The 19575-nt window shown below is 42.8% G+C and overlaps 1 protein-coding gene and 1 long non-coding RNA gene across 2 annotated transcripts; one reads left to right on the top strand and one right to left on the bottom strand.

The window, feature by feature from the left end:
* Nucleotides 1-2709: 2709 nt before the first annotated feature.
* LOC136529815 (aquaporin NIP1-4-like) lies at nt 2710-4067 on the bottom strand. The gene is made up of 5 exons (XM_066522878.1): nt 3891-4067; nt 3558-3779; nt 3246-3449; nt 3096-3157; nt 2710-2970 (listed from the first exon to the last, which is right to left on the bottom strand). Exons 1-5 carry the CDS (start codon nt 4065-4067, stop codon nt 2775-2777), a joined length of 861 nt encoding a protein of 286 aa, XP_066378975.1. The 3' UTR covers nt 2710-2774.
* Nucleotides 4068-10159: 6092 nt separating this feature from the next.
* LOC136529622 (uncharacterized) lies at nt 10160-15464 on the top strand. Its single transcript, XR_010777376.1, has 3 exons — nt 10160-10524; nt 14353-14500; nt 15236-15464. It is a non-coding gene; the product is annotated as an uncharacterized lncRNA (long non-coding RNA).
* Nucleotides 15465-19575: the final 4111 nt, after the last annotated feature.

The raw sequence follows: 19575 nt of genomic DNA, 5'->3' as shown, positions 1-19575 counted from the left end.
TCGTCGCCTCCCCCTCTCCCAAATTTGGAGCGAGTTGTTGAGGTCGGTGAGATATTTTCACCGTCTCGTGACCCCACATTCCTAAGATGCCACATTCTTCCCCGCCTCCTAGCGAGCATGTGCTTGATGAGATGCCACAACCTTCTCCAGCTCGTACCGAGCATGTGCATCATGAGATACCACAGTCTTCTCAACAAGCACAGCCGATACATGAACAACGAGTGCCTCCTAAAGAAGCTGCAGCACAAGAAGATGAGGACATGCCTGAATGGGAACTTCGAAAGAAGCATCCAATCACCATAAGGCCAGTTTATGTTCCGATCAAAGACGTCTCGTCGGTGTCCAAGTGGTATTCCCATGACCAGTTCAAGCCTGAGAACCAAGTTAAAAAAGTCCCATCACGGGGTTCTGAGGAGGCTGTCACTAGCAAAGTCCACCAAATTGCAAAGCAGTATCCAAATGTTGATGCCATCAAATAGTCAAAGGATTGCCCAAAAACATATGAAAGAGGCAAGCCCTTCCTACCAAACCGGGACATCCAGCGCCTACCACTTGGAATGAGAAGGTTCCATGATTGGTACTTGCGTGTTCTCCCAATGAGCATAAATATCATACAAGCATGCTTTCCCACCAGCACATTTAGAAGCCCAACCGGGAAAATTGTCTTTGACTTCAATGACATGCAAACATGCTTTCACCTAGGAGAAATGGAGATGAATCTAATTCGCACGTGGTGCCTGTAAGTCATTGTCCTCTCGATATGATATGAATGTAATCTTTGAATTTTGTTGTAACTAACCCACGCCGTGATTTATAGAATGCAAGTGCACATTGTCAAACAAATGCCAAGTGTAAAAGTCGGGTATGTGGACCCTCAAGCTATAGCCCAAACGAATTTCAATTACCCTAAACGGTGGACCCTTGATGCCAAAGAGCTAGCTGCTGCAAAGACTCTTCGGGAGAAAGAGCACATCCGTACGGCGAAACTCAGGGAAGAATCCCTTAAGGTTACGGCATACATTGCTCTGGCTTTCAAAAATCTTCAACAACACTCTACTATATGGCTACCATACAACTTTGAGTAAGCTCAACTCTATACTTAAAGCTTTGTTCGATATATTTTATTCGATGCAAAAGAGCTTATCTAGTTCTATGATTAAATCCATGCAGCAACCACTGGATTTGTATAGCCGTCGATGTCGGGAGGAGCATGGCATGGGTCTTTAATTCATTAGATAAGGACATGGTGACATATAAAGACTTCATATCAATTCTCAAGACGTATACATATCGACAATCCTCATTAGCTTATATGTTTGTATACATACTTATAATGTTCACTTTTGGATACTAACAAGTTGTATATGCTAAAATAATTCGAACAGGGCATTTAGGTTCTATGTCACTAATCATAATGGAAGGCATGATCCAGCAAGGAAGGAAAAGTTGGCTATAAAAACACTATGTGCGGTAAGTGTAACTTACTTCTTCAGGACTCCATTACATGGCTGTCAAAAGCATTACTTAACATTTTCATATGCAAAACACATAGTGCCCCAAGCAGAAGGCTAGGAGTGTACATTGTGGATACTATATATGTTCTATAATGAGTAACACCGGTGCCTACAGGAGACACTCCTTAAGGGTAAGTTTGAACCTCTTCACCCGTAGTATAAAAACTTCGTAAATGGTATGAAATACTAAACCGAAACTTGTTCTCTTGTAGTGGAGAGAAGAGAAAGGAACGAAAAGAGACTCATATAAGGATAACCAACTCTTAGAGCTCATCGGCGACCTTTGCAACTTCATATTGGACCAGATTGTACACGTTAGAGGCGCCTACCATGACCGAGAGTCTGAGTTAAGTACAAATCCTCAGTACCAACACCTTTGTGAGACTGAAAGACTAGCTCTAGGACGTTGATAACAATGTGTATGGAATTTATATATTTAATGATGGATTGTATATATTCTTGTGAATTGGACTTGTAATTGTAGTTTATAGAATACTCTTGTGCTTGTAGTCTCGGTCGCGGGGCGTTCGGCAACGCGAACGCGGTTCGGAATGTTGGTCGCGGGGCGTTCGGCAACGCGAACGCGGTTCGGAACATTGGTCGTGGGACGTTTGGCAACGCGATTTTGAATTGTAAATTTGAAAAAAAAATTTGCGGGAAAACATACTGTAGGAGTGGTTCTAGATTACCTGTTTGTAAGGGCAGCTGGTAATACATGCTGCCCCTACAAATCGATTTGTAGGGGCGGCTGGTAATACGAGCCGCTCCTACAAATCGATTTGTAGGAGCGGCTGGAAACACCAGCTGCCCCTACAAATCGATTTGTAGGGGCGGCCTGGGAACCGTCCCTACAAATGCATGATTTATAGAGACCCTTACGTAAGGGTGGCTGGACAAACCGCCTCTACAAAGGGTTACCAGCCGCCCCTAGAAATGCTTTTTGTAGTAGTGACATGACGTAGATTCACATTCATAGCGAACATCGCCTCAGGTGATCTCTTATCCAAGTTCATTTGGTGTATGGTGTTTTTGCCGATCATATCATGCATAACGCATTGATCGGAAAAAAAAATATCATGCATAGCTCAACAATGCGTCGACATTGAAACCATCATCTTCCTGCACGGCTGGTGCACCTCCCTACATGTACCAGCAGATTACTGTATTATATATTCACTCGGGGACGAGATAGACACGCGCGCTCATACGTGTACGTTGTTTGGATCCAAAACATGAACACGGCTCCTCCTCGGTTGAGCATCAGTTAGTTTGTCTGGCGCTGTTGGTGACCTCGGCAAGCGTCTTGTCGGTGCGGCGGATGAGATTGTACGCCCACGCTCCGGCCGCCGCCCCGGCGAACGGCCCGAAGATGTACACCCACAGCGACCTGTACTTGTTCCCCACCAGCGCCGGCCCGATGCTTCTCGCCGGGTTCATCGACGCTCCAGACACCGGCCTGTCCATCGCGATCAGTAACGAGAAAGTTCAAATCTAACGAAACGCATGCATGCCGGTGGTGTTTTGTTGCACAACCTAGCTAGTTAACTGATGAGACCAGTAAGCAAGCAGTGACATACGCACCCAGCAAACAGCGCGTTGAGGATGATGGTTCCACCCACCGCGAGCCCAGCCATCTGCCCGACCTGCACAGCAGAAGCGTCCATCATCAGTTCGTACATGTGTTGCATGCGAGCAGCAAGGATGGCTTTGCTATTATACTACACATATTACCGCTCGGTCGTCGGTGGCCACGGCCATGATCACGAACATGAGGTAGAAGGTGATGAAGAACTCCAACACGAGCGATTGGATGTTGGAACCGCCGTCTGCATGCACCGTCACCGAGGCGCGCAGGTGCTGCCCGCCGAACATCAGCCGCAGCACCAGGCTCGCCATCGCCGCGGCCACCGTCTGCACCAGCATGTACGCCGGGACCTGCGCTGCGCATGTGCATATGATCAACATGCGACCGACTGAGATGGACCAGCAGCTCTGGCTAATAATCAATGCGGTGTAGTTTTTAGCTACACATGGCATGCATGCCTTCCTCCAGGGGAACCGGCCGGAGATGGCGAAGCCGACGGTGACGGCGGGGTTGATGTGCGCGCCCGAGACGTGGCCAACGGCATAGATCATGGCCATGACGGTCATCCCCCACACCACGGCGATGCCTGGGAACGTGGCCATGCTGTTCATGTCGTCCACCGTGATAACCCCGCAGCCGGCGAAGATCAGGAAGAACGTTGCAAAGAACTCCGCAATGAGCTGGATGATGGCGAAATCAAGTGCAGAGAAATCTAGTCAGGGAATGCAAGCATGCAACGAGACACACTGCTAGCCAGCTAGGTATATACAGAAACAGATGATTATCATCACCTGCTGAATGAAAGAAACTGAGGCCGACATGCCGCAGAGCGCATTGTCATCAGCCTCTGCCTGAGCAGGCTTTGGCTCGTCGATGGCGTACGCTTCCGACTTGTCCTTCCTCCCTTCCTCCGCGGACACCTCGAACACCGACCCGTTGGTGTAGGAGTCGTCTTCTCGCCTTGCCATTTTTCTCTCTTCTGCTACAAAAAAGAATAAGCTCCTATCCGACGTGAACAGCAGGAGAATTGGCAGAGAGAATCGAAGCAGGGACGGAATCACTGCTGCTCGATCGAGCGAAACACTGCTTATATATGAGCAAGGAGTTGACGTGACAGCGGTCGCTGTTCCATTACATATGATCTCTGCTGAGCTCTGCTGAGCTTGTTTTGCTCACCATGCCCTGTCTCTTGCCTTCCTTCTTCGGATGCTCCGAGGAGTTATTTCGATGTCTACTTTAATAATCATCGGAAATCCAGTGTTGAACCAGAAACTGGACATATACAAGATTCAGGCGATATGAAATATGGCCAGAGGTGACAAAAAATGAACCGGGAATTCCTAGGGTAGGAAGCCCGACAAACACGACATACCGACAACGGGCAATGTGAACAAAGGTTTCCTAAGTTGTCCGTCTCTTTTATTTAGAAATGAGAGCCATGTTCAAAAATTATTTCTGTACTAGTATTACATCACTACCACGTGTGTACCAACGGTAGCAAACTTGTTGTGAAAGTGACTTTTAAATGCCTGTAGGCAGCAACAGACAATAAAAATCATGAATGCATTGACAGTTCCAACGAATTCATCGGATTTTCATATGCAAGATGAACTCTCTTGATTTCCAGAATAGGCAGATTTAGTACGAACACTCACCATTCCACGAGTTTTAGTGCTGATAGAAATGTTTAATTTTGCCACTAGCTAGTGTGAACAATAAGATCCTACACAAACGACCATCCACTACCGGCCACACCAATGCCGGTTGCCCCAATGTTTTTCTTTTATTTTAAGTGTAGTAAAACTTTAAAAGCACGTCTCAAATTAAATTTCTAAAAATTAGGCCTTTTAGTCGCATCAAAAATCGTAGCACGACTCTCCACCATATTCGCGTGGTTCAATGGATACGCTAGCATCACCACGAGCACTTTCCACACATTTTGCTTATGTGGCGGTGGAGTCACGTCATTCTTGTTGGTGTGACTCACTTCGCGTACATTTTCTTATTGATCCAAAATGAAGGATCAAGACACCTTAAAAAATCATGTAATTTTTTCTTGGATCTAGTATCATGTATAGCTTTTGTAATTCTAAAACTAAAATTCTTCCCAAAATGCTATATTTGAGTTTTTGGCTGTGTTATTTTTTCTTAGGGACCTCCAAAAGTCTTGTAATTTTTAAAATAGATGCTAAAGATCAATCATAAGCCATTTTGCTTGGATCTGGTATCATAGCTTCTGAAACTTTTTAACTTAAAATTCTTCCTGAATGCTATATTTTAGTTTTGGTTAAGCTATCACTACAACACGTGGTGATCTATGAAGATTTGTTTACGTCATAAATCATGAAAATTTCGTCATACCAATGAAATATAGAGTGTTTGTGTGATGAAAACCTATTTGTCATAGATCATGCGTGTTAAACCATGCTTTATTACGTAAGCATGTTTTTTCACCATAGATTTTATAATGATCCTTACTGAGTCATAAATTTGTAACACTTGATTTTCATCACTATCCAATCCAAAAAAAGTCACTAAATGCCTTGAGAACTATTAGCAGCATCTGAAGTGTATGAAATAGAGCAGGTCCTAAGCCTTTAAGGATGACCTTATACACAAGAGCAGCAAGTCCTAAGGAGGTCTTAAGCTCAAAAATCTTAGGATCAGGCTCAAGCTTGAGGCGTAGGCTCAGCGAATTAAGAAATCATGAGAGTGAAAGTGAGAGATTTGGGGACATAGGAGGATACACTAGTATAGAAAGAGTTTCTATTAGCGACACTTTTTAAATTTCATAGGCGTGTTTTGGAACCGACAATGCGAAAGGCTAGTGAAAATGGAGAGTTCTACCAGCATCGCCTGTGTAAATCCATTTAAACTGGCGGTAGTCATAAGCCAACCACTTGTGTAAATAGATTTACACTAACGGCAAACTTGAGCCAATTGCCTGTGTAAATATTTTACACAGACAATTTATATAACACAACCACTTGTAGGTATATTGGGCCCAAGATACCCTCGCCACCAGAAGATAAGCCCGAATAGGATGGGGCCGGTGGGATGAGCCTGCAAAGGAAGAACCAAATCGGATAGGGTACATCAACTACTTGGAAGACGAGATATATAGGCTTAGAAGCCAAGCAAATCGTGTTGATCTACTCGGATCCGATAGGATCTCCCCATAACAAACTAGAAAATTGTAGGTATGTGTCATGCGGCATCTAATCTACAACCCTACCCCCAGACAATATAAGGGGAAGTAGAGGCAACCCATTTGTAGACTTCACATGCACCGCTGGGAAATCTTGACAAACTCATCAATGCCCTTTGTAAACCCAAGCATATGACATATGAGAAGCATTCTCCACTGGACACAGGGTACTCTATACCCAAACTAGTATAAATTTGTGTCTCATGTTTTATCCCTCTGATTCCCTGCACACAAAACATTGATTACCTGACGGACAGTAAATCCTACAACACTTGGTGTGCCAGGTAGGGGAACTTTATGCACATATTACTTTCAAGTGTTTCAAATGGAAATCATATCCAACATCGATAATTGTGACACCTTTTCTTCAGGCACCATGATCTCCTTCAGCAATTTGGATTATATTGTGGATCAACTTGGTTATCTGCATCTACAAGATCCCGAGCAAATCATGTAGGAGTCGCACCCCCTCTACATGTTCCTCGCCGAGCAGGGGACGCCGTGGCTGCTAATACACCTGCACTCGCACTTCACATGGATCGTCATCTCCAGGACCTCTTCATCAAGTACGGTCGTGAACATGTCCTCGACCGGGCCATTGACTTCCTGGTAAGATCCCTTTCATCGAGATCATACATAGCCAAGAAGGAGTCACCGCATGACATCCTCACTAGGTTCCCCATGGGCCTAAGGAATGTGGCGGCTACATACCAGCATGCGCTTGCTATGAAGTTTGCACCTAAAAGCCCTAGCGCTCACGACTCAAGCTTCATGCACATGGCAAGTCTCATATCAAATCATATTTTTTTGCGAAATTAAATGAAAAAAAAATTTATATGAAAATTATAGATCTCGACGAGATCTACAACTTTCTAGTTTTGAGTTTTTTCATTTGAAGTCGTTAAGATGCTCAAAAAAAATTAATAACATATTTGAACTTAAGGGCATTTTCGTCTTTTCACACCTGCAGTTTAACGGCGTTAGAGCCCAAACTGACAGAAGTGGCATGGATGACACGAAAAAGTTGGAGTAGTGGCGCTGAAGACCGCTGAATTTTTTCAGGGGCACACAGGGAATTACGATCTTTTATAAGGGCACACAGGGAAAAGTCTCCTCCTATCTAAAATGTCACCTGCTCTCAAATCAACAACATGGTTGGGTCCTACTCAATACACTACGCTAGATTCTCACATTAGAAATGGGAGCATTTTTACTGTAGAGGCGGCTGGTGATTGAGCCACCCCTACAGTAGGCGTCCTCGGGCCCCAGCAACCCAGCCGCCCCTACAGATGGCACTGTAGGGGCGGCTGGTAACCTGAGCCACCCCTACAGTTGGGGCTGATCTGTAGGGGCGGCTCAATCACCAGCCGCCGCTGCAGTGTCCGCTTGTCTCTTTTCAAATTTTAAAATTTGAAAGGTTCAAATTTAGTCAAATGACAAGATAACCAAAATAAAAGTTGTAGATCTTGATGAGTTAACAACTTTTGTATTCATCACTTTTACATATGAAATCATTTAGGGTTTGAAAATTTGGTTTGAACTTGTCAAATTTCAAATTTCAAAATTTAAAATGTGTAAAACATTGTCACATCCAACTTTGATCAAACTTAAATGCTGAAGCATGATTTTAGAAATTTTTAGAAAAAAAAACCATCACATTTGGAGTTAGTATGAGGGAGAACAACTAGTTACAAAGTTTACCCACAGATTAAAAAGAGAAATCACACTGTTCTAGATGATCCTTACATGATCATAGTCATCAGTGTGATTTCTTTTTTTAATCTGTGGGTCAACTTTGTAACTAGTTTTTCTTCCTCGTACTGACTCCAAATCTGATGATTTTTTTCCTAAAATTTTCTAAAATCATTCTCTATCAATTTATTTTGTTGGTTTTGTCAATATATACATATGAAAAGTTTGAGCAATTTAAATTTTGAATTTCAAAAAAATGCAACTTTAGACAAGATTTTGGTTCCCCAAATGATTTCAGCTAAAAAAGTGATAAATACCAAAGTTGAATAACTCATCAAGATCTACAACTTTTGTATTGATCATTTCTTCATATGACAAAGTGGTAACGACATTGTTCACAAATGTGACACATCTCTCATAAGGTTTTATAAACTATATGAGACATGTGTAAGATTAGTGAATAATGTGTGCTAAGAATTTGCCAAATGAAGAAATAACCAAAATAAAAGTTGTAGATATTCATGAGTTGAACAATTTTGGTATTCATCGCTTTTTATGTTGAAATCAATTTGGGTCTCAAATTTTGGTTTGAACTTGTCGTTTTTCAAAATTTCTAATTTAAAAGGTTCAAATTTTGTCAAATGACAAGATAACTAAAATAAAAGTTGTAGATATTAATGAGTTGAACAACTTTGGTATTCATCACTTTTTATGTTGAAATTATTTTGGGTCTCAAATTTTGGTTTGAACTTGCCATTTTTTAAAATTTCAAATTTGAAAAGTTCAAATTTTGTCAAATGACAAGATGACCAAAATAAAAGTTGTAGATCTTGATGAGTTGAACAACTTTTGTATTCATCACTTTTACATATGAAATCATTTAGGCTTTAAAAATTTGGTTTGAACTTGTCAAATTTCAAATTTTAAAATGTGTAAAACATTGTCACATCCAAGTTTTATCAAACTTAAATGTTGAAGCATGATTTTAGAAATTTTTAGAAAAAAAATCATCACATTTGAAGTTAGTATGAGGGAGAACAACTAGTTACAAAGTTTACCCACAGATTAAAAAGAGAAATTACACTCTTCTAGATGATCCTTACATGATCATAGTGAACAGTGTGATTTCTTTTTTTAATCTGTGGGTCAACTTTGTAATTAGTTTTTCTTCCTCATACTAACTCCAAATCTGTTGATTTTTTTTTTAAAATTTTCTAAAATCATTCTCTATCAATTTATTTTGTTGGTTTTGTCAATATATACATATGAAAAGTTTGAGCAATTTAAATTTTGAATTTCAAAAAAATGCAGCTTCAGACAAGATTTTGGTACCCCAAATGATTTCAGCTGAAAAAGTGATAAATACCAAAGTTGAATAACTCATCAAGATCTACAACTTTTGTATTAGTCAGTTCTTCATATGACAAAGTGGTAATGACATTGTTCACAAATATGTCACATCTCTCATAAGGTTTTATAAACTATATGAGACATGTGTAAGATTAGTGAACAATGTGTGCTAAGAATTTATCAAATGAAGAAATGACCAAAATGAAAGTTGCAGATATTCATGAGTTGAACAACTTTGGTATTCATCGCTTTTTATGTTGAAATCAATTTGGGTCTCAAATTTTGGTTTGAACTTGTCGTTTTTTAAATTTTCAAATTTGAAATGTTCAAATTTTGTCAAATGACAAGATGACTAAAATAAAAGTTGTAGATATTAATGAGTTGAACAACTTTGGTATTCATCACTTTTTATGTTGAAATCATTTTGGGTCTCAAATTTTGGTTCGAACTTGTCATTTTTTTAAAATTTCAAATTTGAAAGGTTCAAATTTTGTCAAATGACAAGATGACCAAAATAAAAGTTATAGATCTCGATGATTTTTTAAACTTTGCAGCAGACGTTTTTTCCATTTGAATTCATTTACAGTTTACAAATTTAATTGCAATAGTAACTATGAACTTTACTAGAAATTAAAAATAAAAATAACACAAGACAGTAATGGGCCTAAACCTCAAAATGAACCCGTTACTATGCTCAGCCCAAAATTGCTGACCATCGATTCAAGATCCAACGGCCTTCGTTATGCCCATGGAATATAAAATGGAGTGAAACCCTAGCCCTCTCCCCACAGCCCCGCACACAGTGCCCTCCCCACAGCTCCGCGCCCCTCGTCGCATCCCGCAGCCCCGCACAGCGCCACGCCCTCTCCCCAATCCCCCGCACCGCGTCCTCCCCACAGCCCTTCACCGCACCCCTCGCCGCAACCCGCAGCCCCGCACCGAGCCCTCTCCCCACATCCCCGCGATGCTCAGGCGTGGATCCGGCGAGGGAGGCATGGATCCGCTATCTGTTCCTCAAGGCATGTCGGCGCAGTCGGGAGGAGGCAGCTGCAGCGGCGGCGAGCGCGAGCCAGGGAGTCGGCGGTGGCGGAGGGCTCTTGACCGCTCCTCCTCTGCAGGCGGTACTTCGTTCCATGGCCTTTGCTTCACCCATCCGGCAAAACTCGAGCTCACAGGTACATGTACTCGCACGCCCCTGCCTACTTCCTTTACCATTCCATGTATGCATTGCGTATACTATGGAAGATTTTTCAGTGTGTACTAGAATGCAGCATTGACTATTGTAGTATTAGAATGCAGCATTGACTATTGTAGTATTAGAATGGGTAATTAAAAAGCAGATATCAAAGGTTCATATATATCTTCGTGAGTTGGCAGTATATGTTGAGAGCCTGAGATTGGCACCTGAAATGATAGTTTAAGAGTAGAGAGTTGAGAGCTAAGTATTGTGCTGAGGTATTGAATTTCCAGCAGGAAAACATTTGAGAAACAAATCTGAGCAGTAGTACTTGAGGAGGTTCCAAAACAAGATGATTTATCAATCATATCATATATATAGAAGACATTAATTTTGTATAAATTATATGATGAAAATATGGTTCTTTTGTTTTCTTCCCTTTTTAATTATGAATAGAGGCTCTGTTCATCTTTTTTTCCTTGCAGCTTCCTGCGTTCTTATATCATTATCTCCATAGACTACAACAACAACAAAGCCTTTAAGTCCCAAACAAGTTGGGGTAGGCTAGAGTTGAAACCCAACAGAAGCAATCAAGGTTCAGGCACGTGAATAGCTGTCTTCCAAGCACTCCTATCTAAGGCTAAGTCTTTGGGTATATTCCATCCTTTCAAGTCTCCTTTTATTGCCTCTACCCAAGTCAACTTCGGTCTTCCTCTGCCTCTCTTCACGTTACTATCCTGACTTAGGATTCCACTACGCACCGGTGCATCTGGAGGTCTCCGTTGCACATGTCCAAACCATCTCAACCGGTGTTGGACAAGCTTTTCTTCAATTGGTGCTACCCCTAATCTCTCACGTATATCATCGTTCCGAACTCGATCCCTTCTTGTATGACCGCAAATCCAACGCAACATACGCATTTCCGCGACACTTAGCTGTTGAATATGTCGTCTTTTCGTAGGCCAACATTCTGCACCATACAACATAGCAGGTCTAATCGCCGTCCTATAAAACTTGCCTTTTAGCTTCTGTGGTACCCTTTTGTCACATAGGACACCAGACGCTTGCCGCCACTTCATCCACCCTGCTTTGATTCTATGGCTAACATCTTCATCAATATCCCCGTCCCTCTGTAGCATTGATCCTAAATATCGAAAGGTATCCTTCCTAGGCACTACTTGACCTTCCAAACTAACATCTTCCTCCTCCCGAGTAGTAGTGCCGAAGTCACATCTCATATACTCAGTTTTAGTTCTACTAAGTCTAAAACCTTTGGACTCCAAGGTCTCCCGCCATAACTCCAGTTTCTGATTCACTCCTGTCCGGCTTTCATCAACTAGCACTACATCGTCCGCGAAAAGCATACACCAAGGGATGTCCCCTTGTATGTCCCTTGTGACCTCATCCATCACTAAAGCAAACAAATAAGGGCTCAAAGCTGACCCTTGATGTAGTCCTATCTTAATCGGGAATTCATCCGTGTCTCCATCGCTTGTTCGAACTCTAGTCACAACATTGCTGTACATGTCCTTAATGAGCCCGACGTACTTCGTTGGGACTTTATGTTTGTCCAAAGCCCACCACATAACATTCCTTGGTATTTTATCATAAGCCTTCTCCAAGTCAATAAAAACCATATGTAGGTCCTTCTTCTTCTCCCTATACCGCTCCATAACTTGTCTTATTAAGAAAATGGCTTCCATGGTTGACCTTCCGGGCATGAAACCAAATTGGTTCATAGAGACCCGCGTTATTGCTCTTAAGCGATGCTCGATAACTCTCTCCCATAGCTTCATAGTATGGCTCATCAACTTAATTCCCCGGTAATTTGTACAACTTTGAATATCTCCTTTATTCTTGTAGATCGGTACCAATATACTTCTCCTCCACTCATCAGGCATCTTGTTCGATCGAAAAATATGGTTGAACAGCTTGGTTAACCATACTACAGCTATGTCCCCGAGGCATCTCCACACCTCGATTGGGATACCATCCGGTCCCATCGCCTTACCTCCTTTCATCCTTTTCAACGCCTCTCTGACCTCAGATTCTTGGATTCTCCGCACAAAGCGCCTATTGGTGTCATCAAAAGAGTCATCCAACTGAAAGGTTGTGTCCATATTCTCACCATTGAACAATTTGTCAAAATACTCTTGCCATCGATGTCGGATCTCATCCTCCTTTACCAAGAGATGCTCCCTTTCATCCTTAATGCACTTAACTTGGTTGAAGTCCCGTGTCTTTCTCTCACGAACCCTAGCCATCCTATAAATGTCCTTCTCTCCTTCCTTCGTACTCAAATGTTGGTAAAGATCCTCGTACGCTCTACCCTTTGCCACACTTACAGCTCGCTTTGCAGTCTTCTTTGCCACCTTGTACTTCTCTATGTTGTCCACACTCCTGTCATGGTATAAGCGTCTATAGCATTCTTTCTTCTCCTTAATAGCCCTTTGGACTTCCTCGTTCCACCACCAAGTATCTTTAGCCTCGCGTCCCCTTCCTTTGGTTACTCCACACACCTCTGAGGCTACCTTCCGAATGTTAGTTGCCATCTTGTCCCACATATTGTTTATGTCGTCTTCTTCCTTCCAAGAGCCCTCTTTGATAACCCTTTCCCTAAATACCTCTGACGTCTCCCCTTTCAGTTTCCACCACTTTGTTCTTTCAATCTTAGCTTGTTTATCCCTACGGGCACGCACCTGAAAACGAAAATCTGCCACCAAAAGCTTATGTTGAGAAACAACACACTCCCCTGGTATCACCTTGCAATCCAAGCATGCTCGTTTGTCCTTTCTTCTTGCGAGGACAAAGTCAATCTGGCTACAGTGTTGTCCGCTACTGAAGGTCACTAGATGAGATTCTCTCTTTCTAAAGAAAGTGTTGGCTATCATCAAGTCAAAAGCTACCGCGAAGTCCAGAACTTCCTCCCCCTCCTGATTCCTACTACCATACCCAAAACCTCCATGAACTGCCTCGAAACCTGCGCTTGTAGTACCTACATGCCCATTAAGATCTCCTCCTATAAAAAGCTTCTCACTACTAGGTATAGCTCTAAATTGATTTACACCGAAAGGCATTAGTAGAGCGGCAAAGCAAACGTTCAGGAGCTAAGTTAGAAGTTAATCTTATTTCTTAGGTTCAATCTAATATTTGGTAAACCAGTTCACTTGTTGCTTCAGTTCTAGCCACTATCTTATTAATATGGAATCAGGACATCATAGCTGTACTAAAATAAGATATGCTAGTGTATAATAAAATTTCAGATTTTGGAAAGCAAAGATTATGCTACCATAAATTTTTAGGAATAGAAATATAAAGATTCCGCAGACACGGAATAGACATAATATGGAATCAGGACATCATAGCCTTTGCACCATACTATGTTTTAGGTTTTGAAAACTAAAGATTCTGCTACTATAGATTTTTAGGAATATGATTTTAAAATGCAAGATAACATATCTAGAAATTAGATCAGGCATTGCTCCATATTATGTTAGGCTTCAGATTTTGAAGGGCCTGAATGCCTGAGAGGTGATGACTGCTCAGTGATTATTTGTTCCTCTGGACTTCATGCAGAACAATTCTGTAACTTGTTGACTGCTTATTTATCTATACTTCATGCAGCCAGCATTATAATTTCTTTCTTTACAGATTTTTTTTCTATGCCTATTAGTACCTTCATATCAGTATGTTCTTTATCTCGCATTAGCATGATAATTTGAACCTATTTGGTTTCAAGTTAACTTTGACCATCGTGAAATTTAAATTACCTTACAGCCGTGTTCTCAGCCTATTCTGTAACTAAATTAATTTTGTGGTCACGTAGAGATATAAGTTTGTCTCCGAGAAGGCTTGGCGGCACAGGGCTTGGAGCCCGGATTGATACAGGGCGCGGCGACCTCAGCGGCCAGGGAGCTCCTCCTCCTCCGGCAGCTACATCCACAGCGAGCCCCATCCCCGGCGTACATACTTTCGTGGGTACCCATGCTTTTAGGATCTCTCTGTGCACTCTGCAAGCAGAGACATCAGCTAGGCCCTTTTTATTCTACAGTGAACAATCTTTATATTAACTTGTGCTTTGTTTGTTCCTCTAGCCAGATATGTCATTTCGGTTAATGCATATGCTAGCACTTAAGAATTACTTAATTCATTCATGTTGTTTAGTGCTTGTCAGTTGTTTTTGCAAGCTGGATTATGTTCATAAATATTTTGCATAGCAGCATCTGCAACTGGCTTGTAATGATGAATAGGAATTTTTGGCTATTAGTCTCTCTTGCACTAAGCTTTATAGAATGCTTGCATGTGTGTTGACAGTAGCACTAGATCAATAGCAGCATGTGTGTTGACACTAACAGATTTACCGTTGTTCTATTAGCTATCAATATAGTTTAAAACCTTAAATATAGATTAAAATCTTTAACTTTAGCTGGTTCAATACAGTAGCAGCAGTGCAGTTCTGCAGCACAACAGTTAAGCACCTTTCATCTTGATGCAGTCAAATTAATGTCATCATTATTTCCCAAAAGCCGTTCATTTATGAACATAGGCTACTTATTTCCATTGATGCAAAAAGCAGTTCAGTTTGAGTAATTTATTTAGTCATTAATCTTGCTCTGTTCGGCAGCTATTATTGCTTGAAATATAATGTAATTTAGCAAAATTAGATTCTTAGCCTATTCTGTAACTTCATTCATTTTGTGGTCATGTAGGAATATAAGTTCAGCTCCGAGAAGACTAGCGCTTTGAACACATGCTGTACGTGAAGAGGCAGCATAAATTGCAGCCATGAAGAGGATGACAACATAAGTATCTATATGTCCTATATATATGTATGTACTACTAGAACTTATTATGTTGAATGGCTAGGACTATGAACCAATATTGTCTTTTAATGTAATGGTTGAACACTTCGATAAAGTTGGAATATATTGGGATTGAAATCAGTATTGGTATTTATTGTATTTGTGTTCTGGATTGACATTTGGACCATATGTGTGCATTTGGAATTTGAATTATTTATTTTTTTGCTAGAAAATCCACTGTAGGGCGGTTCTTGATTGAACCGCCCTTACAGAAGTCCACTACAGGGGCGGCTGATATTATCAGCCACTCCGGGCGGCTGAAAACACCAGCCGCCCCTACAGAGGGCACTACAGGGGCGGTCAGGAAACCGCCTCTACAGAGACACCCTCTGTAGGAACACCCTGGGAAGGGCGGCTGGAACCCTGGGAAGGGCGGCTGGTGCAGCCGCCCCTACAGAGGCTCTAGAGCCGCCAGTGATAGAGTTCTCAGACTCCGATGACGCAAGCGAGATGGGCCATTACCCCTCAAAGGATTACTTCATGGCAAAGTCAGATTTCAATGGCCGCCAGGCCAATGTGGTCATCTGGTCAGCGGCAGCAGGAAACACCGAGAACACCCCTCAACATAGCCCTAGCCATGTTGATATATATTGGATCACCCTCCAAGAGCTCAACGCCCTAGGCCGAGGTCAAGATGGCTGAACAACATCAACATCGACTCCTGCAGTGGCTCAACTGACTGAGGGACGAATGCCAAGAACTCTGGCACCAACAAGATCTCAAGCGTGAACTCAATCGCCAAGACCACAATGAAGACCTCCAAAGAAGGGGTAGACGCACCCAGGAATCCATCCTGCATGAGGACAATGATGTCCAGATCCACCTTTGACCAAACCAAGAACCTAGAAGCAGCAATGCAGATTCTCGATGATCTGCACCTATCTTCTACAGAGCACGCACATCGGTCACATCGAAAACTCCAAATGCTCATCTAGAACCTAGCGAAGTAGTTGCCCAAGAGCAACCATATATACGCGATCATGTGTCACACAAAGTCGTCGCCAACAACATGACGCCTCACTACCATGCAGCTCGATGCTGTGTCAGTGACTTTGCGAAGGAATAGGCAAGCATCGACCTGCCATTCCTAACCCTCGCGAGGAGTCAGTCCACCATCCGATCGGAGATCACAGGGATGCATGGGACACACTCAATGCACGACAGCGTGCACAGGGCGACCTCAACCGTGAACAACATCGGAGGGAACACGTTGCAACGAGCTATTCAGAGCTGGCCCTGGGAGGGCAAGCAGGGTGGCCACCCAGGGCACCAATTCCAAGAGACCCCACCCTAGATATGTACACTGTATGTATATGGCATGTCAACTGTCAAGGTCCAGCAGCGAAGCGTTGCCCGCTTGCCCAAGGGCCAAGGCCTAAAGTAGTTGGTGTATGCGTAAAGCCATCTACCACCGAATCGCTGACTCGCCATCTCCCCAAGGCCCACCCGGCTTCCCAATGAGTCAGCAAGAATATTTTCATGAGATCATTACTCCAAATCAAAGTGCGTTTGTGCATGGGAGATTGATCTCAGACAATATAATTGTGGCTTATGAGTTGACTCATTATCTGTTGAATAAACGGGAGGGTGATTTGGGGTACGCGGCTTTGAAACTTGACATGAGTAAAGCCTATGATAGGGTTGAATGGAATTTCTTACAAAATATGATGAGGAGACGGGGGTTTGATGAGGAGTGGATTCAGCTAATTATGAATTGTGTTACAACAGTGTCTTACAAGGTTAAATTGAATGGAGAGCTTTCGGCAAGCTTTATGCCACAAAGAGGGTTGAGGCAGGGCGATCCCTGTCACCATACCTTTTCCTCCTTTGCGCTGAAGCTTTCCCATCTTTGCTTAAGAAAGGAGAGAGAGATGGTTCATTAGCCGGGGTTAAATTCTGTCAGAATGAGCCAAGCATATCACACCTACTGTTTTCCGATGGTTCACTTATTCTAATTCGTGCAACAGAGGGGGATAGCAGGCAGCTGCAGAATATACTCCAGCTCTATGAACAGTTCTCAGGACAAATAATTAATAAAGCAAAGTCAGCTGTGCTCTTTAGTCGGAATACAAAACCAAGGCAGAAAAAGTTAGTCTATGACATTCTAGAGGTAACAAAGGAGACTATGAGCGAAAGGTATTTGGGTCTACCAGTCCATGTGGGTCGGTCGAAATCTGGTACATTTGCGTACTTAAAAGATCGTATCTGGAAAAGAATACAAGGATGGAATGAAAAATTCTTGTCTTGGGCTGGTAAGGAGATTTTAATTAAAGCGGTTGCTCAGGCGATTCCAACTTTTGCCATGGGTTGTTTTGATCTCTCCAAGGGTCTTTGTGACCAAATTAGCACGATGATCTGCCGATTTTGGTGGAATCAGCAGGAGGGTAAAGGTAAACACAAAATACACTGGCTAAGCAAGGAACGACTGATGGCACCAAAATATGAGGGCGGTCTGGGCTTCAAGGATATCCTTGGCTTTAATATAGCAATGCTAGCAAAGCAAGCCCGGCGTCTGTGGAACAACCCGGAGTCACGGTGCGCGCGTGTGTTGAAAGCAAAGTATTATGCAAACTCAAATGTCATAGACGCCAAACCGAAGGACGGAATGTCATATTGCTGGAGAAGTATCCTTCACGGATTAGAGTTGATTAAAAAGGGCATGATTTGGCGTGTCGGAGATGGGTATAACCTGAATATTTGGAAGGATCCGTGGCTTCCGAGGGACTTCTCCAGAAGGCCGATCACGCCAAGAGGTGCTTCTCTACTTACTCGGGTCTCTGAACTTTTTGATCCCGTAGTTGATGGATGGGACCGTGATTTGGTACAAGAGACCTTCTGGCCTGAGGATGCGGCATTGATTTTGGCACCGCCAATGCATGAGGGCAGAGAAGACACGTTGGCGTGGCATTTTGATGGTTCAGTGTGAAAAGCGCGTATAAGGTGTTTCGAACTAGCCTGCTACGCAACAGATGCACTGCAGGAGGGAGCAGGAACGCCCCTGATTCAGTTTGGAGAAGAATTTGGCAACTCAAGTGCCCAAACAAGCTGAAGCATTTCTTTTGGCGTATGACACACAATTCACATCCCCTCAGAAGTAACCTTGTTCACAGAGGTATGAAGATTGAGGAAAGATGTGCAACTTGTAATAGCGTTGGTGAGGATGCAGGGCACTTGTTCTTTAAGTGTAGTGTAGCAAAGCAAGTTTGGGGATTATTGAACTTGGAGATGGAGAGATCAGAGCTGGCAAAGCTTCACTGTCCTTGGGATGCAGCTGACTTCATTCTGAAAGGAAAGGACAATCGGTGTCTACTTATCAAAGGCTTTTGATTCGGTGTCCTGGGCTTTTTTTTTATTGGAGGTGTTGACACATTTGGGTTTTGGAGCCACTTGGTGCAATCTTGTCTCTAACCTTCTCACCACCTCTACCACAAGAGTTTTGCTCAATGGTGAACCAGGGGAATTAATTAAACATCAGCGCGGCCTCCGGCAAGGAGATCCATTATCTCCAAAGTTGTTTATAATTGTGATGGATGTCTTGAACAGTCTTTTTGTCAGAGCTAGTGATTTGGGCCTATTGCAGCCGCTCTCTAACCGGACAGCTAGGCAAAGACTCCCTCTTTATGCCGACGATGTTGCCCTGATTATTAAGCCCTTGGAGGAAGAGTTACATGTTACCAAAGCGATCCTAGATATCTTTGGTGAAGCCTCGGGCCTGAAAACCAACCTTGGTAAGAGCTGTATTATTCCGATTCAATGTAGAGATGATACTTTGGCAGAAGTTAGCAACACGCTGCCATGTACAATTTCAGAATTCCCTTGCACTTATTTGGGGCTCCCGATTTCAAACAAGAAACTTAGCAAAGCAGCTTTGATGCCTTGGGTTGAGAAGACTGCAGATAAGCGCCCAAGTTGGAAAGCCGCCCTCATGAATAGGGCTGGTCGTGCTACTCTAGTGAGATATGTGCTCTTAGCTATTCCGGTGTATCTCCTGGTCGCTATAAATGTCCCAAAGTGGTTTATAAAATTGATTAACAAATTCAGAAAAGGATTCCTTTGGAAGGGCAGGGAGCAGGCTAATGGAGGCTGCTGTTTGGTTGCTTGGGAGAAGGTACAACAACCGATTGACCTTGGAGGCCTTGGCATACTTAATCTTGAGGCCATGAGCTGGGCCCTGCAGATGCGATGGC

This window comes from Miscanthus floridulus, chromosome 19 (assembly GCF_019320115.1).
Source record: "Miscanthus floridulus cultivar M001 chromosome 19, ASM1932011v1, whole genome shotgun sequence".
Taxonomy (NCBI): domain Eukaryota; kingdom Viridiplantae; phylum Streptophyta; class Magnoliopsida; order Poales; family Poaceae; genus Miscanthus; species Miscanthus floridulus.
This window is presented reverse-complemented; position numbering and strand designations above follow the sequence as displayed.